Here is a 27,356-nt window from a genome sequence, read left to right on the forward strand (position 1 = left end):
TCCCCCCCCCCCCCCGTGAACCGGCACCCTCCCCCTCTCCCCCCCCCCCCCGCGATCCGGCACCCCCTGCCGTGACCTGAGGTCCCCCAACCCACCCGAACCCTCTTCTTACTTCAGTGTAGCCTTCGCACCGACACCGGCACCAGCATGTCCTGCCGGTGCCCAAAGATCTGCCTCCTGTGCTGGGCCTTGAGCATGTGCGCATGCTCAAGGCCTGAGAGCAACGTGAACTCTCAGGCCTTGAGCATGCGCACATGCTCAAGACCCAGCACAGGAGGCAGATCTTCGGGCAACGGCAGGACATGCTGGTGCCGGTGCGGAGGCTACACTGAAGTAAGAAGAGAGTTCGGGTGGGTTGGGGGACCTCAGGTCGCAGTGGGGGAGTGCTGGATCGCGGGGGGGGAGGGCGCCGGTTAGCGGGGGGGCGCTCGCAAATCAAGGCGCATTCGGTTTCCGAGGTGCCGATTTTGCGAATGTTTTGCTCGTCTTGCAAAACACTCGCAAACTGGTGCACTCGTAAACCGTATCTGTAATCAGGATTTTTCTTATTTTTATTCTACAATAGTATTACTTTTGAAATATATTAAACTCTATCATTTTAGTATTTGCCTTTTGAATTTCAATTCCATTTTAGTGCATCTATTATATCTTTCCTCACTTTAATTACCCATTAAGAAAGCACAGTTACTTACCGTAACAGGTGTTATCCAGGGACAGCAGGCATATATTCTCACATGTGGGTGACGTCATCTACGGAGCCCCGATGCGGAAGCATTTTCAAGCAAACTTGATTGAAGATTTAAGTTTGCTCTGCTGCGCCACACATGCGTGCCTTCCTGCTCCACTAGGGGGCGCATCCCCTCGTGGTCTCCAGTTCACTTAACTAGCAAAGAAGCCAACCTCGGGGAGGTGGGCGGGTTGTGAGAATATATGCCTGCTGTCCCTGGATAACACCTGTTACGGTAAGTAACTGTGCTTTATCCCAGGACATGCAGGCATGATATTCTCACATGTGGGTGACCTCCAAGCTAACTGAAAAGGGATGGAGGGAAGGTGGCAATTTAAGCAAATAGATTTCGCAATACCGATTGGCCGAACCGGCCATCGCTTCTGGACAGTGAGTCCAGACAGTAGTGGGAGGTGAAGGGATGAACCGAAGACCACGTGGCAGCCTTGCAGATTTCCTCAATAGGTGTGGACCTGAGGAATGCTACGGAGGCTGCCATCGCTCGGACCTTGTGTCCAGTTACTCGACCATGCAGCGCGAGACCAGCCTGAGCATAGCAAAAGGAGATGCAATTGGCCAACCAGTTAGACAAGGTGCGCTTGGAAACTGGGTGACCTAACCGGTTTGGGTCGAAAGACAAAAACAATTGTGGGGCTTTCCGGTGTGGTTGAGTGCGTTGGAGGTAAAAGGCCAACGCTCTCTTGCAGTCAAGAGTGTGGAGCGCCACCTCTCCGGGGTGAGAGTGGGGCTTGGGGAAAAACACAGGTAGGACAATGAACTGATTGAGATGAAAATCAGACACTACTTTAGGCAGGAACTTTGGATGAGTGCGGAGTACAACCTTGTCATGATGGAATACAGTGAAGGGTGGGTCCGCTACCAGAGCTTGTAGTTCACTAACCCGCCGGGCGGAAGTGAGCGCGAGCAGGAAAATCACCTTCCAAGTGAGGAATTTTGGATGGCATTTGTCTAGGGGCTCAAATGGAGGTTTCATTAGTTGAGCCAGAACCACGTTAATGTCCCAAACCACCGGAGGGGGTTTGAGAGGAGGGTGGACATTCAGAAGACCCTTCATGAAGCGAGAGACTAAGGGATGGAGCGAGAGGGCTTTCCCTTCCAGGGGCTGATGAAAGGCCGCAATCACACTGAGGTGTACTCGAATGGAGTTGGTCTTTAGGCCGGAATGAGATAATTGAAGTAAATAGTCAAGGACCAGAGGGACGGGGACCGACACCGGGTCCTGGCTGTGGGCGGAGCACCAGGTTGAGAATCTGGTCCACTTTTGGGAGTAGCAGGTTCTCGTCGAGGTCTTTCTAGAGGCCTCCAATATCTCCTTGACTGATTGAGACACGGGGAGAGCAGTCAGGGGGAGAGAAACCAAGCATTCAGATGAAGAGATTGAAGATTGGGATGTAACAGCGAACCCTGACCTTGTGACAGTAGAGAGGGAAACAGAGGCAGAGGCAGTGGATCTCTGACACTGAGTTGAAGTAGAAGGGAAAACCAAGGCTGGCGTGGCCAGCGAGGGGCAATCAGGATCAGGGTGGCTTGTACTGTTTTCAGGTGGACAAGCGTCTGCAGGATCAGAGGAAACGGCGGAAACGCATACAGGAACCTTCCCTCCCAGTCTAGGAGGAAGGCGTCGGCCTCGAGCCGGTCCGGGGAGTACATCCGGGAGCAGAAGAGAGGCAGTTTGTGATTGTGGGGGGATGCGAACAGATCTATTTGAGGTGTCCCCCACTGTTTGAACACCTGTCGTAGGGTTTGAGAGTGCAGTGACCACTCGTGTGGCTGGAGGAGGCGGCTGAGTCTGTCCGCCAGGCAGTTTTGTTCTCCTTGTATGTACACCGCTCGAAGGAAGGTGTTGTTGGAGATTGCCCATTTCCAGAGGCGCAGGGCTTCCCGACAGAGGGACCAAGACCCTGTTCCTCCTTGTTTGTTTACATAGTACATTGCAACCTGGTTGTCGGTTCGGATGAGGACAACCCGGTCATGGAGCAGATGTTGAAAAGCTACAGCTGCGAGATAGATGGCCCGGAGCTCTAGCACGTTGATGTGACAGCGGCGGTCTTCCGCTGACCACATCCCCTGCGTGCGTAGGCCGTCCAGATGGGCTCCCCAAGCGTACTCTGACAAGTCCGTGGTGAGTACCTTGCTGTGATGAGGGGCGAGGAAGAGTAAACCTTTGGAGAGATTTGAAGAGTCGGCCCACCAGTGGAGCGATCTCTGCAAGGAAGGAGTCACTGTCACGGGAAGGTCGATCGGGTCCCAGTCTTGACGCCATTGAGAGGCCAGGGTCCATTGAGGGATTTTCAGATGGAGGCGGGCGAAGGGTGTGACATGGACGGTGGAGGCCATGTGCCCTAGGAGAGTCATCATCTGTCGAGCTGATACCGAAGTCAGCAGAGAGATCCTTCGACTCAGACTTACTAACGCCTCTAGGCGCGGAGGGGGGAGGAAGGAACGGAGGCGAACCGTATCCAGCGTGGCCCCGATAAATTGTAGGGACTGCGAGGGGCGTAGTTGGGATTTTGGGAAGTTTATTTCGAACCCCAGACTTTGTAGGTAGGTAATAGTCTGTTGGGTCGCTGAGATAACCCCTTCCCTGGACGGGGCTTTGATTAGCCAGTCGTCCAGGTAGGGGAATACCTGGAGGCCCTGGGAACGTAAGGTTGCTGCGACCACCACTAGGCACTTGGTGAAGACCCGAGGTGATGATGCTAGGCCGAAGGGGAGGACTCAGTATTGTAGGTGCCAATCCCCCACCTGAAAACGCAAGAACTTGCGGTGAGCGGGGTGTACTGGGACATGTGTGTATGCCTCCTTCAGATCGAGGGAGCAGAGCCAGTCGCCCTCGTCGATCAGGGGGTAGAGGGTCGGTAGGGAAAGCATCCGAAATTTTTCCCGTACCAGAAATCTGTTGAGGCGTCTCAAGTCTAGTATTGGGCGTAGGTCTCCCGTTTTTTTCGGTACCAGGAAGTAACGGGAGTAGAAGCCTTTCCCCCGTTGATCGGTGGGAACCTCCTCCACTGCTCTCAGGCGAAGCAGGTCTCGAGCTTCGGAGAGGAGCAGGGGTAGCTGCGTCCGGTTGGGAGGGCAATTCCTTGGAGGGTTGTCTGGAGGAATGGCCCGAAAGTTGAGAGAGTATCCTGATGAGATCACGCCAAGGACCCATGCGTCCGACATGACTTGTTCCCAGCGAGGGTAAAAGGCTTTGAGGCGACCCCCGATAGGAAGGAGGCCTGGGACTATGGCGGAGGGGGCCCGCCCCCTTCCGCGTATCCTGTCAAAAGGACGGGGATGGTTTGGTAGTCGCAGGCGGTTGGGACTTGGGTAGAGCCCGATGTTGGGCTTGCGGGTGCCTAGGTGGAGGCCGCGAGAAGGCAGGAGTGGATTTTTGTGGGTATCGGCGCGGAGGGGCCCTGAACGGCCTGGACGCGATCGGTTTAGGCTTTTGCCGGACGAGGGAGGCGAACGAGCGTTCGTGTTTGGAGAGGCGTTTCGTAGCAGCCTCGATAGTGTCATCGAACAGTTCTTTTCCCACGCAGGGGAGGTTAGCCAACCGGTCCTGCAAGTTGGGGTCCATGTCGACCAGGCGCAGCCAAGCTAGTCGGCGCATGGCGATAGCAAAGGCTGCCTCTCTGGAGGAAAGTTCAAAGCCATCGTAGGCCGCGCGGAATAGATGGAGGCGCAGGTTGGAGAGGGACTCTAAAAGCAGGCCAAACGCTCCTTGCCGGGAGGCCGGTAGGTCAGTCTCAAAGGCTCTCAATAGTCCAATGAGGTGTTTGAGGTAGGATGTGAAGGTGAAAGTGTAGCTTTGCACCCTAGAGGCCATCATTGCATTTTGATATAGTCTCCTGCCGAACTTGTCCAGGGTTCGGCCTTCTCGGCCTGGGGGGACCGCAGCTGAGACCCGGGATGGGTGAGCCTTTTTCAAGGAGGATTCTACTAGCAGCGACTGGTGGGAAAGCTGTGGTTGTTCGAATCCCGGGTATGGTACTATGCGGTACTTGGCCTCCATTTTGGAGGGTACGGCTGTGACCATGTAGGGGGTCTCCAGGTTCCTGAAGAAGGCCTGTTGGAGTACAGGGTTAGGTGGTAAGCGAAGGGACTCTCTGGGCAGTGATGGCATATCCAGCTCCGCTAGGTACTCCTTAGAGTATCTGGAGTCGGACTGGAGGTCTAAGTCCAAAGCGTGGCCCATGTCCTGGACAAAGCGAGTGAAGGATGGGCGGGATGTTCCCGGGGCCCCGTGCGGGGTCGGTGAACGAGACCTCCGTCGGGTGGAGAAGGATGGGGAGGCTTCCCTCGAGTATCGAGGTTCCTGCTCTGATCCACGCTCCGAGACCGGGGAAGCACTGTGAGAGTGTTCCGGGGTCGTCGATCTTCGGCGTCTCGAGGAGCCTCTCGGAGACGATGCCGGGGTTCGGGGTACCGATCGATGTCGAATCGGTGACCTCAACCCGGACTCCCTCGGAGAATACCTGCAACCTCGGGTCGGGGTCCCGGTCCGAGGGGGAGTTCGGAGGATGCGCGGGTTGGAGAGTGATAACTCAACCACCCTTAGTGGTCCCGTACGAGGTGTAGGAGAACGGCCTCGTAGAGTTGGTGAACCTCGGGCCTTCTTGGAGGTACGGCGGTTCGAGGTTTCTGTCGTTTTAGCACGACGTTTTGCCCCGCTGCGGTCTGCGGAGGGAGAGCGTCTCGGGCGACTCGGTGAGGAGTCCGAGGAGAATGGGATGCGGCGAAGCTTGCGCACTTTTCCCCAAGGTTGCTCGATGCGAGGCTCAGGCTGGTCTGGCACCTGCGGGGTCGAGGTCGAGGCCGGTTGTAACTGGGCCATTGCAGCGGACAGCTCCGACGAGATCATCGCTCGGAGTAGGTCCTGGAAGACGGGCACGGACAGCATCGAAGGCATGTCCACTGCCTCGGTGCACTCCACCGGGGGCGACCTCGTATCAGAGTATTCCCGTGTGGTGGAGGCACGGCCCGAAGGCTTGGAGGGCTTAGCCGGGGCTGTAAGCATGGGGCTTCCGCCATGCGTCGACGGTGTCCCCGAGGCTGGCTTCTTCGATGTTACGGAACCTGAAGAAGGAAGAGGGGACTTACCCGGGGCCGAGGCTTTCTGCTGTCCCGAGGGCTTCGGATTCGGGTCTCGGGGCGATGCCGAAGTATTCGGGGCCGAGGTCAAGGCCGGGGCCGACCTCGAGGCCGAGGGTTGGTCCGGGGCGAAAAGGTCCGCCATGCGGGCTTTTCTTCGACGGAAGGCCCGGTTCTGGAAAGTAGCGCACTGGGGGCAGGAGTCGGTTGGATGAGCCGCCCCCAGGCAGAGGATGCACCGGCGATGCGGGTCTGTGATGGAAAGAAGCCGCTCACACCGGGTGCACTTTTTAAAGCCGGTCAAAGGCCGGGACATAGAATCGAAAGTAGCCGCGGCTCGAGTAGCCACGCGGCCACGGGGACCCGGAAGCCTCCGGGTCGTCAAAAATGAAGCAGGAATCAAGTTGAAAAGTAAAGAATTTGCGCACAGCGACTTAATCGAGAAAAAAACAAGAAAAAATCGCGGTGCTAGAAGGCAGTTGGGGCAGAGCCTGAAAAACACGACTTCTAGGCTCAGCGGAAAATTTTGAACTGGAGACCACGAGGGGATGCGCCCCCTAGTGGAGCAGGAAGGCACGCATGCGTGGAGCAGCAGAGCAAACTTAAATCTTCAATCAAGTTTGCTTGAAAATGCTCCCGCATCGGGGCTCCGTAGATGACGTCACCCACATGTGAGAATATCATGCCTGCTTGTCCTGGGATAATACTTGTACTAAGCAAAACTATAGAATAAATCTAAACTAGGACTATACATTAATCCTTTTTTATTAATTGAAGGACAAATTAATATATAAAATCCCTTTATAGAATAGTGGCAATACCAACCAAAACAAGCTCCTTTCCTCTCCTAATGTTATGTCTCAACTCTGAAACAACCTACTGATATCAACTCTTCATAAATACATCTTGTTATCTTTAGCGCAAAATTTTCAATAACTCAGGATTTATATAGATGCAGGAAACCTTGAACTGTGCTTACTTCCACCTCTTATATTAGTACCAATTCTCAAATCTGTTATATTTCAAACAAACAGGAGTTTTATCTTCCATCTTCATTAAAGAAATTAATGAGATAAAATGATTCTGATATCATGGCCAGTCATACATAGTGATACCATTAGAATATCTATCAAACAGAGTGCTTCAAGTCTGCTACACTTTTAAAAATTAAACTTACAAGCATCTTTTGCAGAAATTTTAGATAAGATTTTTCTTGGTCCTTGAGATGATCTATTAGATGAGATAAGCGCTCAACATTAGCAGACCTTTCATTCTTTTCAACAAGGTCATCACGCATTGATCTGGCCTTTGTGATGTAGTCACGAATTTTAATAAGTCTAGTTACAACCTACAAACAAGGAACATGACAGTGTCATTTCAACTTCAGCAATTTACAACATAATCAGAGACAGAACATAAACAGATTCAAATCTTTCATATACATATTAAGAATATATCTATTAGAAAGGGTCATTTGCCATTTTCCCAATGAAAATAAAGAAATGGTTCAACAAAACTCGATTTTGTTGATAACAATTAAATAAGCAAGACTAGTACCATATATACTCAAATATAAACAGATTTTTGGGCCCAAAAATTGGGATTCTCTGTTTATATTCGAGTCTTCTCCGTCTGCCATACCCCCCCCCCCCAAACTAGCAAACTTCACCTGTACCTGCAGTCCATACCCCCACAAGCCAAGTGTGCCCTCCCTCCATCCCAAGCAAGAAAAAACACCCTTCCCCCAGGCCTACAGTGATTTCCTGGTGGTCTAGCGGCACATTGGGGTGAGAACGATTCCCACTCGCTCCTGCCCATTCTTTCTCAGCAACCATTTTCTTTACCAGCTCTGTAAGAGGCAGGAGCGTAGGAGTATCACTCCTGCCCTGGTTCACCGTTGGACCACCAGGACATGTAAGATAGGCCTTTGCAAGGTCCAGGAGGCGGGAGCGAGATGGGGTGGTGCGGAGCAGGCCAGGACAGAAGACAGAAGGGATAGCTCCTGTCCCGGCTCACCACTGGACCACCATGGTTCAAGGCAGCATTGGGAGAAGCCTGCAATGAGTTCAGGAGGGGGAGAGGGGAGGTGCACAGCTAGATGACTCAAAAACCAAACTCTCCCTTTTGGACCTTTATTTGCCCCAAAATCTTGGTTTATATTTGGGTATATATGGTAAGCTCTGTCAGATCCAGAGAGTCTAGATCAGTGGTTCCCAACCCTGTCCTAGAGGACTACCAAGCCAGTCAGGTTTTCTCCTCAGATCTCTCATATGCACATTCATTAGGGTGCTGCTGCTACTACTACTAATCATTTCTATAGCGGTGAAAGGTATACGCAGCACTGAACATTTAGCATTCAATAGACGGTCCCTGCTCAGAAGAGCTTACAATCTAATTTGGAAAGACAGGACATCTTAGGGTTAGGGAGATTCTGGTAGAAAGAATGATACAATAGGTAAAGCTATCTGATAATGAGTGGGAGTTAAGAGTTGAAAGCAGTTTCAAAAAAGTAGGCTTTTAGCTTAGATATGAATACTAGACAGATACACATATATGAAATCAATGAGTTTTTTTAGGCTACTTTAAACATATAGAAGGATGGTTTGGCAAGAGATAGGGAATTCCAAAGCCGAGCTGCATTTCAAAAGAAAATAAAGAAAAAATAAAACAAAACTTGTAACTTAGCTCATTCATGCGTTTCTCCAGATCCTTTGCCTACATGTGTAGGAGGAAGAAAACTGAAGTCAGAGAAGGAAACTTGACTCTGCCTATTTTCCATCTGCTAAGCCTGGATATTTCCCACTTTCAGCCCCCTCTGCTCTGGATTTTCTCAGTGCCCTCTTCATCCTGTTTTATGGCTTTATTGCTCTTTCCCACCCTATCTTTCATTCACTCATCCTGTAACTTTTGTGGCAGTTGCTACCCTTATCACTCTCCTGAAAACCCGACTGGCCTGGTGTTCTCCAGGACAGGGTTGGGAACCACTGGTCTAGTTGTTCCCCCAGAGCACCCGAGACAATAACCGATCTTACTGTCTCCATATGGAACATGGGCACTTTTAAGGCTGCAATGACCAACTTATGATCCAGAACTGGTCTCCAATCATCTGAATCCTTTTTTGGCACAATGAAGTAGCACAGTTTCTTACCTATAAACAGGTGTTATTCCAGGGACAGCAAGCAGATATTCTCACAGATGGGTGATATCATCTACAGAGCCTGGTAAGGACAGTACAAAAGTGTACTGTCACTTTAACTTCTTTAGAAGTCACAAGACTACCTGTACCATGCATGCATGAGTGCCTTCCAGCCCAACATCAACTTGCGGGACCATCAGTTCAGTAAACAAGCTAGGAAGCCTACTACGGGAGGAGGGAGGGTTGTGAGAATATCTATCTGCTATCCCTGGATAAAGCCTGTTCCAGGAAAGTAACTGTGCTTTATTCCAGAACAAGCAGGCAGCATAATTGGGACTCCCTAGCTACTACAAATGAGATGGAGGGAGCTGGCAACTAAATAGCGAATTTTATTTATTTGTATTTCTTTTTGTACAACTGTTTGGCTGAACTGACTATCCCATCTGGAATTAGGCTCCAGACAAAAATAGGATGTGAAAGTATTCCACAATGGAGGAGGAACTGAGTAAACTACTAAGGCTGCCATCACTGTTATGGAGAACTGTGCTGGAGAACTACTGTCCAGTGGCAGTCCAGCCCGTGCATGGCAGCATGATAAACAGTCTGTTGAATATGGAGAGGTTAACTTCTTGATCACCGAATCTCCTAGCCTGTTCGGATTAAAGGACAGTAACAGATGAGTTATAGTTTGGAAAGGAATAGTTCAATGTAGGCAGCAAGCCAAGGCAGGTTTACAGTCCAAGATGTGAAGTACAGCTCTCCCAGGAAGATAATGTCATCTGGATCAGAAGGTTGGTAATTCTATAGTCTGGCTAAGATGAAAATTGGAGACTACCTTTAGTAGGAAGCTGAGATGTGTGAAAAGAGCAACTCTATTTTGAGAAAATGTTGTGTAAAGTGGATCATGTATGAGAGATTGGAATTAGAGAATGACACGGGGAAAAAAAAATCTGTTCCCGTCACCACCCCGTCCCCAGCCCGCCATCCCCTTCACCGTCCCCGCATCATCCATACAAGCCTCAGTACTGCAATATTTAGCTTATTCCTTCCTTATAAATCAAAGATCTGGCTGCTGAACCGGAGAAAGATGTTCAGCTGGCAGGGCTTTGTTTATAAATTTTTATCAACACAACTAATATACTACTTTATCCTAAAGAAAAAAAAAAAGTTTTTTTCAACCTTTGTTGTCTGGTTTCCGCTTTCCTCATCTTCTCAATCAATTCCTTCCATCACTGTCTCTTTTCTTTCTGCGTCTTCCATTTGCTCTGTTACTGTGGCTTCTCCCTTTCTCCCCTCCTCCAAATTGGTCTAGCACCCATCTTCTTCCCTCCGCTCCCCCCATAGTCTGGCATCTCTGTCTTCTTCCCACTCTGTTCCCCATTTCCATTTAGCGTCTTCCCCCCAATCTCTCTTCCCCCATGTCCTTTCAGTGTCTTCTCCCCACTCTGTCTTCTCCATGTCCTTTCAGCGTCTGTTCCTCTCCACCCCCTCCACCCCTCTCCTCTTCTTTCCTTCCTTTCTCCCTCCCTGCCCCTTACCTTCGTGGTGCTTTCACATACACCCCCCCCCCCGCAGCGAGAACACCTCTTAGCCTCTTCTGCCATGCACCCCCCCCCCCCCGGGCCACAGGCCCGGTCCGACAACTGTGCCGACAAAACTCCCTGTGCTTTACCTTCGTGGTCAGTAATTTTTAAACTGCCTTCTTACAGCAGCCAGAGTGTTGAAGTTGTATAAGGCTGCCAGAAAGGTTGTCTCTGATGCAGCACACGCAGCTTCAACGCTCCGGTTGCTGTAAGAAGACAGTTTAGAAATCGCAGCCATGAATGTAAGGGGCAGGGAGGGAGTAGGAAGATGTTTAGATGCGGTGGCGGCAGTTAAGGAGGAAGGGAGTGTGATAGATGACCACACACGTTCCCTTCCTTAACTGCGGGGATAAGGCCATTCATTGCTCCACGGGGCTGTGAATGGTCTTGTCCCCGTAGCCATGGTGAACACAGTTTTTTCCCCACCATTTTGACGGGTTAACCGCGGCTAGCCGTGGGCAACAGCCACCGTGTCATTCTCTAATTGGAATCTGTACACAGCAGTGATGCAAAGGGAGAAGACTACTGTCTAAGCAGGCTGCTGGAGAGATGAAATCATAAGTAAACTAAACTAAACCTTAACTTTATATACCGGGTCATCAACCTAAGGAAGCTTGACTCGGTTTACAACAATTAGATAAAAACTAAAGAAAGTAATAGCAAAAGTTTCAAAGAGATTAGTTTTCAAAATGTTTGGCAAAAAGAAAATTTTTTTTGAAGTTTACGGAAAGATTGGAAAGAACTGGGGCTCCTCAGAATTAAGGAGAGATCTTTCCATAGTTGAGAAAGTTTAAAAGCCAGAGATTGACTGAAGATCTTAATTCCTCCTTTAATTTCTTTTCTAGAAGGAAGGGAGTTTGAATTGTTGGATGCTTCTTGCAAAGGAAAATCTGTAAGCATTCATAATAATAATAATAATTTTATTTCTTATATACCGCCAAAGCCGTAGTAGTTCAAGGCGGTTTACAACAAAGAAGGGCTGGATAATCAGTGAATGAGTACAATCAGCGAATACAGATATACAATTAATATATGTAAGCAGGGAACAGGTGCAATATAAGGGGTCGAATGTACGGTGAGCAGGAGGCACAGGTATGACAAAAGAGATCTTGGGGGACAAGGGTCGGGTAAGAGGTCTTAGGTTACAAATAGGTTAGTTTATAATCATTTTCTGAAGTTTAGGTAGGATGAGGAGCGCGAGATTTAGCCAATCATTTAGATGACCTGCTTGGAAGGCAAGTGTTCTGTTCAGGTATCTTTTGTAACGGTAGGCCTTTAGAGTTGGATGGCTGAAGGAATTAGGAATAAAAATGCCAAATAAAATTTTGAAAGAGATGCGGGCACATTTGAATTGAATTCTAAGATAAACCAGGAGCCAATGAAGACTCAGGAACAAAGGGGTCACATGGTCAAATTTACTTTTTCCAAAGATCTGCTTCGCAGCAGTATTTTGGATTAATTGTAATCTTTGGAGACAGATCTTTGTGATGCCAAGATAGATAGCGTTACAGTAATCTAGTCGAGATAATATGACTGATTGGACCAAGACAGAGAAATGTCGATGATGAAAAAGATGTCCAACCTTCATCAACATTCGTAAACTAAAAAAGCATTTCTTGACCAGGGAATTTATTTGATCCTTAAAGGTAAGAGAGAAATCAAAAAGGACTCCCAATATCTTAGAAGAGAACTCGATCTGCAAAGAGGCCCCAATCCAATTTTGGACCTAACACAGAAGTTTAGTTTTAGTTGTATTAAGCTTCATCTGGACAGAAAGAGCCCAGGCTTGAAGTTTGGAAATGCAATGATTTTACTTTGGAAACTAAATTGGTAATATCCGAATCGATCTCAATCAGTATAAAGGTATCATCCGCATAGGTGAACAGCATTTCCCAAGCTGACAGCTTAAAAATATTCAGTGTAGTCATATAGAGATTAAATAAAATTGGAGAAAACGGAGAGCCCTGGGGAACTTCACAAGGAGGCCGCCAGGAATTGGAGATATCACCTTCAATATTCTAAGTTTGAAATTATATTTTCTAATTGCACATCTCCAGTTTAATTTGTCCAGATTTAAATGAGATTTTTTTCCATTTCTTTTCTAACTTCCTACAATTTTGTTTTAGGGCTCTATAAAAAGGTAAAAACCACGGTGTATTCCAAGCATAAGAAATGGTTTTAGTAATTACTGGCGCCAAAGAATGATAAACAAGTCAATGGGATCACAAATCACATCGATAGGATATTCCTTAGGAGAACAAAGGAAGGAAGCTAAAACTTGGGACCAGAAGATTTCTGAACAAATTTTCTATCCAACAGTGACAGTTTTTTTTCTGCAAAAATTGTGACAGAATATGGAACATAAAAATAGGGAGTGTTTTAAATTTTTTATTCATTTTCATACATCCACAAGTGTAACCTAGAAATTTAAAACTCACCAAGATAATGATCGGTCCAAGGGACTTACTGCCAGTGAATAGCATCAATGAAAGTCTGTTGAGTGGTATGACCAAAAAAGCTAACAATATCCAGTGAATGGCCTTTTTCATGATTGAGGTAAAAGGTAAAGATGAAAAACCCACTTACTGAAGAAAAAGGACGAAATCAGAGACATCCCTATTATTAGTATCTTCAAGATGCAAATTTAAGTCACCTAACACTAGTAATCTATGAAATTTGATTGAGGTATTGGCAATCATATCCAAAACAGAAGTGGAAAATCTATTCCAAGGAGTTGGGGGTCGATATAAAAAGGAGAATGCCCAAGGGGTGTGTGGAAAATTCATCTTTAACAGATGCCAGCAAATACTCTAACTCTGGGCTACTAGCCTTTTCAAGTAGTTGAACATTAAAAAACGATTTAAATAAGAGAAATAGTCCACCACCCTTTTTATTGTTTCTAAAGGACAATAGTCTCCTAAAGCCCTGGGGGCAGAGGTCATTTTGGGTAAAGGTGTCATCCTGAGAAATCCATGATTCAGTGATGCACATTAGACTTGGATCTAGATCGGTTAACAAGTCTTTAATGATCTGCCGTTTATTACAAACAGATCTGGCATTACAATAAAGGACAGGAACCGGAGTAAGAGAATCTAAGAGAATCTTTGAATCATTATTATCTAGTAAAATAGGCTTCAAAGTACAGTGGAACCTTGGTTTACGAGCATAATCCGTTCCAGGATCATGCTCGTAATCCAAAACGCTCGTTTATCAAAGCAAAGTTCCCCAAAAGCCTTAATGCAAACTCAGAAGATTCATTCCACAACTAAAGTTTGCAATGGTGGCCAGGGGTGAGTACCTGCCTGCGGGTGCTGCAGCGACTCCAAAGTGGTGCCTTCCTTCCTCGGAGTCCCTGTGCGGCTGCCCTCCCGCTTCGGCTGATGCCTCTGCTGTCCGTCAGCGCCTCCCGGCTCCCAATCCAAGCTGGCCGTCATCCTGAACAAGTATGCGCGCGGCCTCTCATAGAAACATAGAAATAGACGGCAGATAAGGGCCCACGGCCCATCTAGTCTGCCCACCTTAATGTCCCTTCCCTACCTTTGCCCTGTGAATAGATCCCATGTGCCGATCCCATTTGGCCTTAAAATCAGGCACGCTGCTGGCCTCAATCACCTGTAGTGGAAGACTATTCCAGCGATCAACCACTCTTTCAGTGAAAAAGAATTTCCTGGTGTCACCTCGTAGTTTCCCGCCCCTGATTTTCAACGGATGTCCTCTTGTTGTCGTGGGACCCTTGAAAAAGAAGATATCTTTCTCCGCCTCAATGCGGCCCGTAAGATACTTGAACGTATCGATCATGTCCCCCCTCTCTCTGCGCTCCTCGAGCGAGTATAGCTGTAATTTGTCAAGCCGTTTTTCGTATGGTAGATCCTTGAGTCCCGAGACCATCCGGGTGGCCATTCTTTGCACCGACTCCAGTCTCAGCACATCCTTGCGATAATGCGGCCTCCAGAATTGCACACAGTATTCCAGGTGGGGCCTCACCATGGATCTATACAATGGCATAATGACTTCCGCCTTACGACTGACGAAACCCCTTCGTATGCAGCCCATGATTTGTCTTGCCTTGGACGAAGCCTGCTCCACTTGATTGGCAGACTTCATGTCCTCACTGACGATTACCCCCAAGTCTCGTTCTGTTACCGTTTTTGCTAGGATCTCGCCATTAAGGGTATAAGACTTGCATGGATTCTGGCTGCCCAGGTGCATAACTTTGCATTTTTTGGCATTGAAGTTGAGTTGCCATGTCCTAGACCATCGCTCCAGTAGGAGTAGGTCGTGCATCATGTTGTCGGGCACTGAATCTTCGTCTGTTGTGCATTTGCCCACTACATTACTCAGTTTGGCGTCATCGGCGAATAATGTTATTTTACCTCGAAGCCCTTCTGCCAAGTCTCTTATAAAGATGTTGAATAGGATTGGGCCCAAGACTGAGCCCTGTGGTACTCCACTAATCACCTCCGTCATTTCGGAGGGGGTGCCGTTCACCACCACCCTTTGGAGCCTACCTCCAAGCCAGCTCCCAACCCATTTCGTCAATGGGTTACCTAATCCTATAGAACTCATCTTGCTCAGTAACCTGCGGTGTGGTACGCTATCGAATGCTTTGCTAAAGTCCAGGTACACGATGTCCAGGGACTCCCCTATATCCAGCTTCCCCGTTACCCAGTCAAAGAAGCTGATCAGGTTGGATTGGCAGGATCTCCCCTTAGTAAATCCATGTTGTCGGGGATCCCGTAGATTCTCCTCATCCAGGATCTTATCTAATTGGTGTTTGATTAGAGTTTCCATTAGTTTGCTCACTATCGATGTTAGACTCACTGGTCTGTAGTTTGCTGTCTCCATCTTTGAGCCTTTCTTGTGGAGTGGAATGACGTTAGCCGTCCTCCAGTCCAACGGGACGCTGCCTGTACTAAGGGAGAGGTTGAAGAGCGCGGACAGTGGCTCCGCCAAGACATCACTCAGCTCCCTAAGCACCCTGGGGTGCAGGTTGTCCGGCCCCATTGCTTTGTTAACCTTGAGCTTTGACAGCTCACCGTAGACACTGCTGGGCGTAAACTCAAAGTTACTAAACGGGTCAACTGAGCCAACCCTTGTCTGTAGCTGAGGGCCGAGCCCTGGCGCTTCTCGGGTGAAGACTGAGCAGAAGTATTCATTTAATAGTTGGGCTTTTTCCGAATCCTTTTCCACATAGTCTCCGTCTGGTTTCCTAAGACGTACAATCCCGCCTGAGTTTTTTCTTCTATCACTGATATACCTGAAGAAGGATTTATCTCCCTTCTGGATGTTCTTTGCTAGAGACTCCTCCATGAGGAATTTAGCCTCCCTGACTGCTGTTTTGACAGCTTTTGATTTGGCCAGGTAGTCTGCTCTAGAGTCCTGCTTCCCTGATTGTTTGTAAGAGATGAATGCTTTTTTCTTCTCCTTGATCAGGTCTGAGATCTCCACAGTAAACCACTGTGGCTTATTGTTCCTTCGCCGTTTACCTACTGATTTTACATAGCGGTTTGTTGCTTCTTGTATGGTTGCTTTCAAAGTCGACCACATATCTTCCACGTTATCGGTTTCTTCTTGGCTTTGTAGCGCCTGGTGAACGAAGTCTCCCATTTCTTTGAAATTTGTGTCCTTGAATTTGAGGACTTTGGTTAGTGTAGTAGATTTAGTGAAACCTTTCCTGATATTGAACCATACCATGTTGTGGTCACTGGAGGCCAATGTGTCGCCCACCGAGACCTCTGTGACACTTTCTCCATTGGTTAAGTATCAGGTCCAGTATTGCCTGATCCCTTGTCGGTTTCAACACCAGTTGCCTGAGGCTTGCTCCTTTCATAGAGTTAATAGCCTCCTGCTGCTGCCGGAAGCAGAGGTAAGTGTAACCCAATCCACATCAGGCATGTTGAAGTCACCTAGCAATACTGTGTCCCCACGCAAGGTGATATTTTCTATATCTTCGATTATTTCCATATCCAGGTCATCCTGTTGTCTTGGGGGTCTGTAAATTACGCCAAGATACAAGCATTTGTCCTTCCCTCTGGCCAAATTAACCCAAAGGGATTCCCCAGTATACTGGACATCTGAGATTCTCGTGACCTTAATGTCATCTTTAGTATATAATGCTACACCCCCTCCCTTCCTACCCTCTCTGTCCCGGCGAAGCAAGTTGTAACCCGGTATGACCATGTCCCACCCGTGGGAGTCTGTGAGCCAGGTTTCGGATATCGCCACCACATCCAGGTCGGCATTCCTTATTTCTGTTTCCAATTCCAGGATCTTCTTTCCTAAACTGTGTGCGTTGACGTACATAGCCCTCCATGTTATATTTTTGTTATGTCTCAGTGGGGATATTCCTGTTTGAGCTATTTGAACACCTTTAGCATTGTCTCCTCTCCTAAGTCAGCCGCTGCCCTGACAACACGCTCACCATGTACAAGCACGCAGGAAATAATGGAAACTCGCTTGATACGTCCCCCCCCCCCAAGGCCAGTGGCACTGCTCCCCCCCCCCGCTCGCAAAGGCCCCCCCCCCCACACGCGAACTGGCACGCAGCCCACAGGATGTGCTGGTGCCGCTTGAAGAACTTCCTGCGCATGCTCAAGGCCTTCTAATTCTCCCTCTCGCTAAGATTCTCCGAGAATCCTGTGGGCTGCGTGCCGGTGCCAGACGGGGAGTAAGTTTCAAGTTGTTCTGGCAGGGGGGCCTTTGCGAGCAGGGGGGGGGGGAGCGATGCCAGCTTAGAAAAACCTTGATAGGTGGTATATAAAATCCTAAAAAACTTAAACTTAAACAAGTTTTGCAAGAATGTTTTGCTCGTCTTGCAAATCACTTGCAAACCGAAGTTTGACTGTAATTAGGTTTCTAGGAGGGGGGTGGTCATTTTTTTATGGAAGGGTTTTCTATTACCTATAACAACAAGGATTTTCTGGCCCAGACAAGAACAATCTGCTAAAGTTGATTCTAGGGAGTCTGGAGGGGATAGACCTACTGAGTAGACATTGCTGGCATTCAGACAAAGTAGGAACCCAACAAACTAAAAGATAAAATCCATATTAAAAAATAAGTAAAAACAATAGTATCAAATAGGAATAATGTAGCTAAAGCAGCTTAGGAACTGACAAAAAAGGCATAAGAAAAAGCAGATTAAAAAATTCAGGTGTTAGAACTAGCAAAATAGAATAAACATATCATCCTCTATAATAAAACCCTAAGCGCGCATGCGCACTTAGGGTTTTGTGATCGCTGCGCCGTGCTGTGTCCCTCTGTGCCGAATTCCATTTTGGAACACGCCGGTGACTCCCCCCTCCCGCCCTCACTCACCAACCGCTGCCGCCACTGCTGCTTTTCTTCAAAGCAGCCTGTTGAGGTTCGCCGACCGACTGTAGTGAACCTCACAGGCCGCTCTCCACCTCGGTAGTGCGATCCCTTCGACGCGATTGCGTCAGAGGGAACATGCTACCGAGGTGGAGAGCAGCCTGCGAGGTTCGCTACAGCTGGCCGGCGAACCTCAGCAGGCTGCTTTGTTGAAGAGGAGCAGCAGAGGCAGCAGCAGTTCGTGCCGGTGGGCCAGAAGACACCAGGAACCATGGATAGAGGGAGGGTAAGAACGGGAAGGGGGGGAAACAGAAGAGGGGCCACGGAGCAGGCAGGCATGGCACAACAGGGGACCAGGGGGAGAGGCAAAGGGGACTGCTTTGGGTGGGACAGGTGTGCTGGGGCAGACAGCAATCATGGGGAGGGAGGGAACAGAAGGGGGCCACGGAGCAGGCAGGCATGGCACAACAGGGGACCAAGGAGAAAGGGAAAGGGGGCTGTTTTGGGGGGAGGGTTGTGCTGGGGGCAGACAGCAATCATGAGGGGAACAGAAGGGGGCCACGGAGCAGGCAGGCATTGCAGAACAGGGGACAGGGGGAGAAGGAAAGGGGGCCAATTTGGGGGAAGGGGTGTGCTGGGGGCAGATAGCAATCATGCTTTGCTCTGGGAGGGGGAGAACAGAAGGGGGCCATGGATCAGGCAGGCATGGCACAACAGGGGGCAGACAGCAATCATGCTTTGCTCTGGGAGGGGGGGGAAACAGAAAGGGGACACGGAGAGACAGGCAGGCATGGCGCAACAGAGAAATACAGGCAGGCAGGGGGCCAGAGAGACAGACAGACAGGGGGCCTGGAAGAGAGACAGACAAAAAGAATGACTGACAGACAGAATCAAAGGAGAGACAAACAAAAACAAAAAAAAAACCAGACATCTACTCTAGCACTCATTAATGTAAAGGACTTAAACACTAGTCGGATAATAAAAACATACCATACAGCATTATAAAAACTTAGCGGTCTAAAAGTCTTAAGCTCAGATCATAGGAAAAAACATAGTCCTACCAAAGTAGTACATAGTCAAAAGTCAACGTCTCAGGCAGGGGTGGAGCAAACTCTCACACCCGAATGAAATCAGAATCAGTAGATGGCAGAACGATTTTCCCGGGCTATGTTTAAAGCCCAGCACAGCTTCTGACGTCTCAGGCAGAGGTGGAGCAAGCTCTCACACCCGAATGAAATCAAATGGAGACTTCATCAAGTGAATAGGACAACCCAAGGTATATTTTTTAACAACTGGAGGAGGTTGGATTGGAGGCTTTCATATCAAGAGGCCCTTTATGAAGCGAGAAAACAACAGATAAGTAGCCAGAGACTTGGTGTCTCAAAAGGTATCTATAAGGCACAGAAGTCTTGAGATATGGTGCTGAAAGGCACTTAAAGGGCACTGATAGGGCTGAGATAAGCATATACTGATGTGTTTTTGTTTGCTCTCAATTTTTTTTTTTTTTTTAGTATGAGAGAGACAAAAATGGTAATACAGCACTGACAATGTAGGATATATGTTTGGAGCCAAGTCCGTAAGAGACACCAGAAAGTAAAATGTGTCCACATGATGTGGTAGAATCACTGTGTGGAGAGTTGTGCTCAGGAAGTTAAGGCAGTTGACACAGGAAGAGAGGATAGAAGTTAATACACATAGGGCGCTAAGAGCAACAAGGCTGTAAAGTGCCAATACTATAGATTGGTAGGCAGAATGGAACTTTCACTCTGAGTCAAAACAACTGAAATGTTTGAAGAGGAATTGGTTTCCTTGATATTAAATTGAAGAAGTAAAGGTAATCAGGGTTGCCTCGATTACTGAGGAGCCATGAGAATCATGGTGGCTGGATTCTGCTGAACTGTGAATAAGGATTTCCATGTAGAGACTGGGTTGCCCAGACGGGAAGAAATTCAGTGGAATCCAAACAATGAGGAGAGTTTAGACTGGAACAGAAGTGCTAAAGGTTGAGATTGCTGACATAGAGGAAGAGACTTACGGCTAGATTCACTAAAGTCAGTGATCGTCGCTAAACCTGTTTTCATAGGTTTAGCGACAATCACTGCTAACCGACCCGATTCACTAAACACCCACTGTGTTTTCCCCCTCAATCGCCCATTTTCTGATCCAGCCATGCAAATTAGTAAAACCCCATGCAAAATAACCAAGAAATTGATTCACCTACATTGCTTGGCTATTTAGCTCAGGTTTTATCCTAAAACCTAATTGCTATAAACCTGTTGGTAACTGTGTTACCAAAAGGTCTGCCTGAGTTTGTTTTTTCTTTCAATGGCACAGATATTTTGCATGCATTACACAAGCAAAATATCCACCCATTAAAAAAAAAACAAAAAAAAAACAAAAAGAAAAAAAAACACCCACCACTGTCACCAGCCCTCCCCCAACAACCCTGACAATCACGCCAACTCTCCCCCCCCCCCCCCCGGACAAACACAGTGATCCTAAAACAAACGGCAGGAGGGATGCTCATTCCCTCCCCACCCCCAAAACAATCAGCAGGAAGGATGTCCACTCCCTCCTGCCGCCAGACGCCCCTCCCCCTCCAGGCCATCATACCTTGAAGTTGGGATCAGGAGGTAATGAAAACACCTTCGGCTCCTGCTCTTTCTATGATAACACTAGGCCTTAGGCCCCTCCCCGATGCATCACATGATGCAATGGGGAGGGGTCTAAGGTCCAGTGTCGTTGCGGGAGGAGCAGGAGCTGGAGGAGTTTTCAGTACCTCATGATCCCAACTTCAAGGTACAAGGACCTGGAAGGGGAGAGGCGCTTCCGGTGACAGGAGAGGGGACATCCTTCCTGTCTTTTTCTTCCAGAGGGGGAGAGAGTGGGCATCTCTCCTGCTGTTTATTTGGGGGGGGAGGAGCAGGTAGGTGGGCGCCTTTGTGGTAGGAGGGAGTGGGCATCCCTCCTGCCATCTTTTTGGTGTTCGGGGGTGCTTTTTTAATGGGACAGATGGCGCAGAACATCTGTTCCATTAAAAAAAGCAGAAGCCCTGTCAATAGAGACATGAGGCTGCTTCCCCTGTCACTACTGTTAGGGCTTTGCATTGTGCCAATCGCTCAATGAGCGATTGAGTCAGTGGGTTTGCATGCACATGATTTGCACTTCCGTGCAAATCATTTGCATGCAAACTTGATAGTGAATCAATTGCTGTTGGAAAATCGGCCAGAGAATCAGCCAACAGCAACTGAGTCGCTATCTTTAATGAATCTAGCCCTTAATTGTACAGATCTCCAAGTCAAGAGAATTTGACAGATGAAGTAAGACACTACTACTTGTGAGGCTAATGAAAGCTAATGAAAATGATTGTTAAGTAATAGTCTGTTGGCGGAACCTTCTTCGGTACAGCAATTAGCAAATGATATTACTGACTAGCTTGCATTAAATGATATTAATACAATCCATGTGGGACTCCCTAGCTGCATATAATGGGATGGCAGGAAAGTTGGCCATTAGGAAGAAAATTAATTTTGTAATACTGCTTGGCCGAAATAACCATCTCGTCTGGAATAGGATTTCAGACAGTAGCGAGATGTGAAAGTATGAACTGAGGACCAAGTAGCTGCTTTGCAGATTTCATCAATGGGAGTGGAATGTAAGAAAACTATGGATGCTACCATAGCAGCCTCAGACTCTGTGTGCTGTTACACGTCCCTCAAGCTGCAGCCCAGCATCAGCATAGCAAAAAAGAAATACATGTCAACTGTCTTGTAGAAATAGTTCTTTTGGTTACAGGCTTGCCTAATCTGTTAGGATCAAAGGAGATGAGATGTCCTGTGTGGCATAGTTCTTTGAATGTAGTAAGCCAAGGCACGTGTATAGACCAATGTATGAAGAGCTGTTTCTCCAGGATGAGAATGAGGCTTTGGAAAGAATTCTGGCAGCATGATAAGAATGACTGAGATGAAATTCTATGACAACTTTTGGAAGGAATTTAGGATAAGTGCAGAGGACTACCTTATGATGAAATACTGTGAACGGTGGATCAAGGCCTGAAGTTCACTCACTTGAGATGATTGGAAGCCATTGGTTGAAATGGTGGTTTTATCAAAGCTGTGAACACTACATTAAGATCCCAGACTACTATCTTGATTATCTTCATGATCTATTTAGCAAAGGCCTTAATTCTTCAGCTAGATTTTAGTAGTACCTTTGATTTAGTATAGGGGTAGGCAATTCTGGTCCTCAAGAGCCGTAGCCAAGTCAGGTTTTCAGGATATCAACAATGAATATGCATGAGATAGACTTGCATCTCAAGGAGGCAGTGCATGCAAATCCATCTCATACATATTCATTGTGGATATCCAAAAAACCTGACCTGGCTGCAGCTCTCGAGGACTGGAATTCCCTACCCCTGATCTAGTATATCATGAAATATTGTTGAGTTGGTTAGACACAATAGGACTTTCAGGAAGGGTCTGGAACTGATTTCAAGGTTTTTTGAAGAAAAGATCTTATCAAATTATTTGTGACAGTAACTATTCTCATTCATGTAGCAACCCATCTGGTGTGCCTCAAGGTTCTCCGCTATCGCCTACCTTATTCAACATCTACATTTCCCCATTAGGACATTTATTAAAGAGTTTAAATGTAATATTTTATATATACACAGATTACATTTCTATTTTAATCCCTCTAAATAATTTTACCACTGAAATTTTAAACCAGATATCTTCTATTATGACTCAGATAGAACAGTGGACAATTAATTTCAAACTGAAACTCAATATGGAAAAGACCAAACTTTTCTTGGCTACTCCCAACGACAAAATAACAAACTCATTGCTTCATCTTAATGATCATGACTACCCGATTATTAAATCTATCAAAATTCCTGGAGTCACTCTAGACCGACATTTAACACTAGCAGAACACACGAACTTAGTGGTAGAAAAATGCTTTTTTACATTGTGGAAATTAAGAACCATTAAAAATATTTTGATCCTTTATCGTTCAGACTATTGGTGCAGGCATTAGTTTTATCTAGTTTAGACTATTGTAACCATCTATTTAGGAGCACGCAAAAAAATTCTAAGGAAATTAAGGAATACAGCTGTTTGATTGATTTTTGGTAGGCAACAATCTTGGTTAGATAAATATATTCAGTAAGGTACGTTATCCTATTGCTGTTTTCGGAAATTAATTAAGACCACTGTTTGATAAGTTTATTACTTAATGAGAGTTTTATTATTGAAATTCTATTTTACAAATATTTGTATTTTGCTGATTGTTCAGCTCTTTTTAGTGTAAAATGCCTAGAAAACACAGTTACTTACCGTAACAGTTGTTATCCAGGGACAGCAGGCAGCTATTCTCACTAATGGGTGACGTGATCCAACAGAGACCCGATGCGGACGCCTCACAAGCAGTCTTGCTTGAAGAAACTAGAAGTTTCGAGTCGCCCACACCGCGCATGCGCGAGTGCCTTCCCGCCCAGCACAGGGCACGTCTCCTCAGTTCAGATAGCTAGCAGAGAAGCTAACCCAGGGGAGGTGGGTGGGACGTGAGAATAGCTGCCTGCTGTCCCTGGATAACAACTGTTACGGTAAGTAACTGTGCTTTATCCCAGGACAAGCTGGCGGGTATTCTCACTAATGGGTGACCTCCAAGCTAACTAGAATGGGATGGTGGGAACGTTGGCAACTTAGGAGAATAAATTTTGCAATACTGTTTGGCCAAACTGTCCATCCCGTCTGGAGAAAGCATCCAGACAATAATGAGAGGTGAAGGTATGAACCGAGGACCAAGTGTCAGCTTTACAAATCTCCTCAATTGGTGTCGATCTGAGGAAAGCTACAGAAGCTGCCATTGCTCTGACCTTATGGTCTGTGACTTTACTGTGAAGGGGTAATCCAGTCTGGGCATAGCAGAAAGAGATACAAGCCGCCATCCAGTTAGAGATGATATGCTTAGAGATAGGACGTCCCAACTTGTTCGGATCAAAGGAGATGAAAAGTTGAGGAGCAGTTCTGTGCGGTTTGGTGCGTTCCAGATAGAAAGCCAAAGCACGCTTACAGTCCACAGTATGAAGAGCTGATTCTCCAGGATGAGAATGAGGCTTTGGAAAAAACACTGTAAGATAAATGGATTGATTCAGATGAAATTCCGAGACAACTTTAGGAAGGAATTTTGGATGAGTGCGAAGAACCACCTTGTCATGATGGAACACTGTAAAAGGTGGATCCGCAACCAATGCTTGAAGCTCACTAACTCGACGAGCAGAAGTGAGGCCAATGAGAAACACAACTTTCCAAGTGAGATGCTTCAGATGAGCCTTGTCAATAGGTTCAAATGGAGGTTTCATAAGCTGAGAAAGAACAATATTGAGGTCCCAAACCACTGGAGGCGGTTTGAGAGGAGGATTGACATGGAAAAGTCCTTTCATGAATCTGGAAACCACAGGATGAGCAGAGAGAGGTTTCCCTTGAAGCGGCTGATGGAAAGCAGCAACTGCACTCAGATGGGCTCGTATCGATGTAGACTTGGGGCCAGAATGAGAAAGGTGCAAAAAATAGTCCAAAACTGAATACAAGGAGGAATGTTGAGGCTCCAGATGATGAGAAAAACACCAAGTAGAAAATCTAGTCCATTTTTGGGTATAGCATTGTCTAGTAGCAGGCTTCCGTGAAGCTTCCAAAACATCCCTCACAGCTTGCGAAAACTGGAAAGGAGTTACATTGAGAGGAACCAAGCTGTCAGGTGGAGGTTGGGATGAAGCAGAGATCCCTGATGCTGTGTAAGCAGCGATGGAAACACTGGTAGAAGGAAGGGATCCCTGCTGCTGAGTTGAAGTAGAAGGGAGTACCAAGGTTGCCTGGGCCACCGAGGGGCAATCAGAATCATGGTGGCATGGTCAGACCTCAGCTTGACCAGAGTTTTTTGAATGAGGAAATGGAGGAAACACATACAGAAAGAGATTCGTCCAGTCCAGAAGAAAAGCATCTGCCTCAAGGCGATGAGGAGTGTAGATCCTGGAGCAGAACTGAGGCAGTTTGAAGTTGTGGGAGGCTGCAAAGAGGTCTATCTGAGGCGTTCCCTACAGAGAGAAAATGTGATGAAGGGGCGTGGAATGGAGAGTCCACTCATGAGGCTGCAGAAGACAACTCAAGTTGTCCGCTAAGGCATTGTCCGCCCCCTGAATGTAGACAGCTTTGAGGAAGGTGTTGTGGCGAATAGCCCAATCCCAAACTTTCAGAGCTTCCTGACAGAGGGAGGCCGATCCCATGCCTCCCTGCTTGTTGACATAATACATGGCGACTTGGTTGTCCGTGCGAATGAGGACCACACTGTCGTGAAGCAGATGTTGAAAAGCCTTGAGAGCATTGAAAATCGCCCTGAGTTCCAGGAGATTGATGTGGCACTGGCGGTCTGCACTGGTCCAATAACCTTGAGTATGAAGACCATCCAGATGAGCCCCCCAAGCGTAAGTCGTAGAGTCGGTCGTGAGCTCCTTCTGATGGGGGGGGGGCGTGTGGAACAGTAAGCCTCTGGATAGATTGGAAGAGAACATCCACCAGCGAAGAGACTGTGTCAGAGCAGGAGTGACTTGGATGTGTCGAATCAAAGGGTTGGAAACCTGCAACCATTGAGATGCCAGGGTCCACTGAGGAATTCTGAGGTGAAGTCTGGCAAAAGGAGTCAGGTGTACTGTAGAGGCCATATGGCCCAAAAGAACCATCATGAGTCTCGCCGAGATGGACTGGCGAGAGGACACTGAATGACAAAGACCGAGAAGAGCTTCCAGACGCTGTGGAAGGAGGAACGCTCTGACTTGAATAGTGTCCAGAACAGCTCCGCTGAAGGGAAGAGTCTGGGAAGGTTGCAGATGTGATTTTGGGAAGTTGATCTCGAACCCCAGACTCTGCAGGAACCAGAAAGTGCGCTGAGTCGCCAGGACAAATCCTTGAGACGTGGAATCCTTTATGAGCCAGTCGTCCAGGTATGGAAACACCTGCAGACTGTGGTTCCTGACCGCTGCAGCCACTACAACCAAACACTTGATGAATACTCTGGGTGACGATGCCAGGCCGAAAGTAGAGAGTTGCGCGGGGACAGAAATCCCACCCGTCCCCGCCAAAGTCCCACCCGTCCCCACCCGTCCCCGTGAGGAATCCCACCCGTCCCCACCCGTCCCCGTGAGGAATCCCTCCGTCCCCACCCGTCCCCGCGAGGAATCCCCTCCGTCCCCACCCGTCCCCGCGAGGAATCCCCTCCGTCCCCGCCCGTCCATATAAACTTCAGAAATAGTTATTTCATTTAATTATGCTACTGAATTAAAGGTTCTGGTAGAAACCATTTACAAATAAGCAAAAAGACTTTATTAATTTGAAAATATTAATTGGGAAGAATACATACTTTGCAAATGGGTTTCTACCAGAGCCTCTAATGTTTATAAATTTTTATCAACACAACTAATATACTACTTTATCCTGAAGCAAAATAAAAAAAAAGAAATATAATTCTTTTCCTACCTTTGTTGCCTGGTTTCTGCTTTCCTCATGTTCTCATTCAATTCCTTCCATCCACTGTCTCTCTTCCTTCTGCATCTTCCATTTGCTCTGTTACTGTGCCTCTCCCTTTCTTCCCCCTTCCAAATTGGTCTGGCACCCATCTTCTTCTCTCCGCTCCCCCCATAGTCTGGCATCTGTCTTCTTCCCTGCCAGTGTCTTCTCCCTACTCTCTCTTCCCCATTTCCTTTCAGCGCCCTTCTCCCCCCATCTTCCCCATGTCCTGTCAGCGTCCTTCTCCCCCCTCTGTCTTCCTCATGTGCTTTCAGTGTCCTTCTCCCCCCTCTGCTTCCCCATGTCCTTTCAGCGTCCTTCTCCACCCCCCCCCATCTTCCCCATGTCCTTTCAGCGTCCTTCTTCACCCCTTTGTCTTCCCCATGTGCTTTCAGCATCCTTCTCCCCCCTCTGTCTTCCACAAGTGCTTTCAGAGTCCTTCCCCCTCCCCCCCGCCCTTCCCATGGCCTTTCAGCGTCCTTCTCCACCCCTTTGTATTCCCCCATGTGCTTTCAGCGTCCTTCTCCCTCCTCTGTCTTCAAGTGCTTTGTGGCACTTCCCCGACCGACTGACAACAGCCCCGGTCCGACAAACCTCCCTGCCCTTAACTGCGAATCTAAATTACCTTATTACAGCTGCTGTAAGAAGATAATTTAGATTCGCGGCTACAGGGCAGGGAGGATTGTCGGACCGGGGCTGTTGTCGGTCGGTCGGGGAAGTGCCACAAAAGTAAGGGGACCTGGCCGGCTGTGCTGCAACCGGGGCGGGGTGGGGCGGGGTGTGGCGGGGCGGACCGCCCCGTCCCTTGGTAGCCCTCCCTCCCCTCCGACGTCAGCGCTGACGTCGGGAAGACTTCCGTTCGGCTCTGTGCTGCAAGCAGAGAAGGTAGAGAGAAGAGCCGCGCGACTGAGTACATCCAGCCCCGCAGGAACCCCGCGACC

The 27,356-nt window shown here is 47.8% G+C and overlaps 1 protein-coding gene across 15 annotated transcripts in view; it reads right to left on the reverse strand.

Annotated features, from left to right (window-relative positions):
- Positions 1 to 27,356, reverse strand: part of PCM1 (pericentriolar material 1) — an 869,560-nt gene that overhangs the window by 699,063 nt on the left and 143,141 nt on the right. For all 15 annotated transcript variants that reach the window (XM_033944006.1, XM_033944000.1, XM_033944047.1 and 12 more), the window contains exon 5: positions 7,005 to 7,175. In XM_033944006.1, coding sequence (XP_033799897.1) covers positions 7,005 to 7,175 — 171 coding nt within the window. The remainder of the gene's footprint in view (positions 1 to 7,004; positions 7,176 to 27,356) is intronic.

The sequence above is a fragment of the Geotrypetes seraphini genome, chromosome 1 (assembly GCF_902459505.1).
Source record: "Geotrypetes seraphini chromosome 1, aGeoSer1.1, whole genome shotgun sequence".
In the NCBI taxonomy this organism is placed as follows: domain Eukaryota; kingdom Metazoa; phylum Chordata; class Amphibia; order Gymnophiona; family Dermophiidae; genus Geotrypetes; species Geotrypetes seraphini.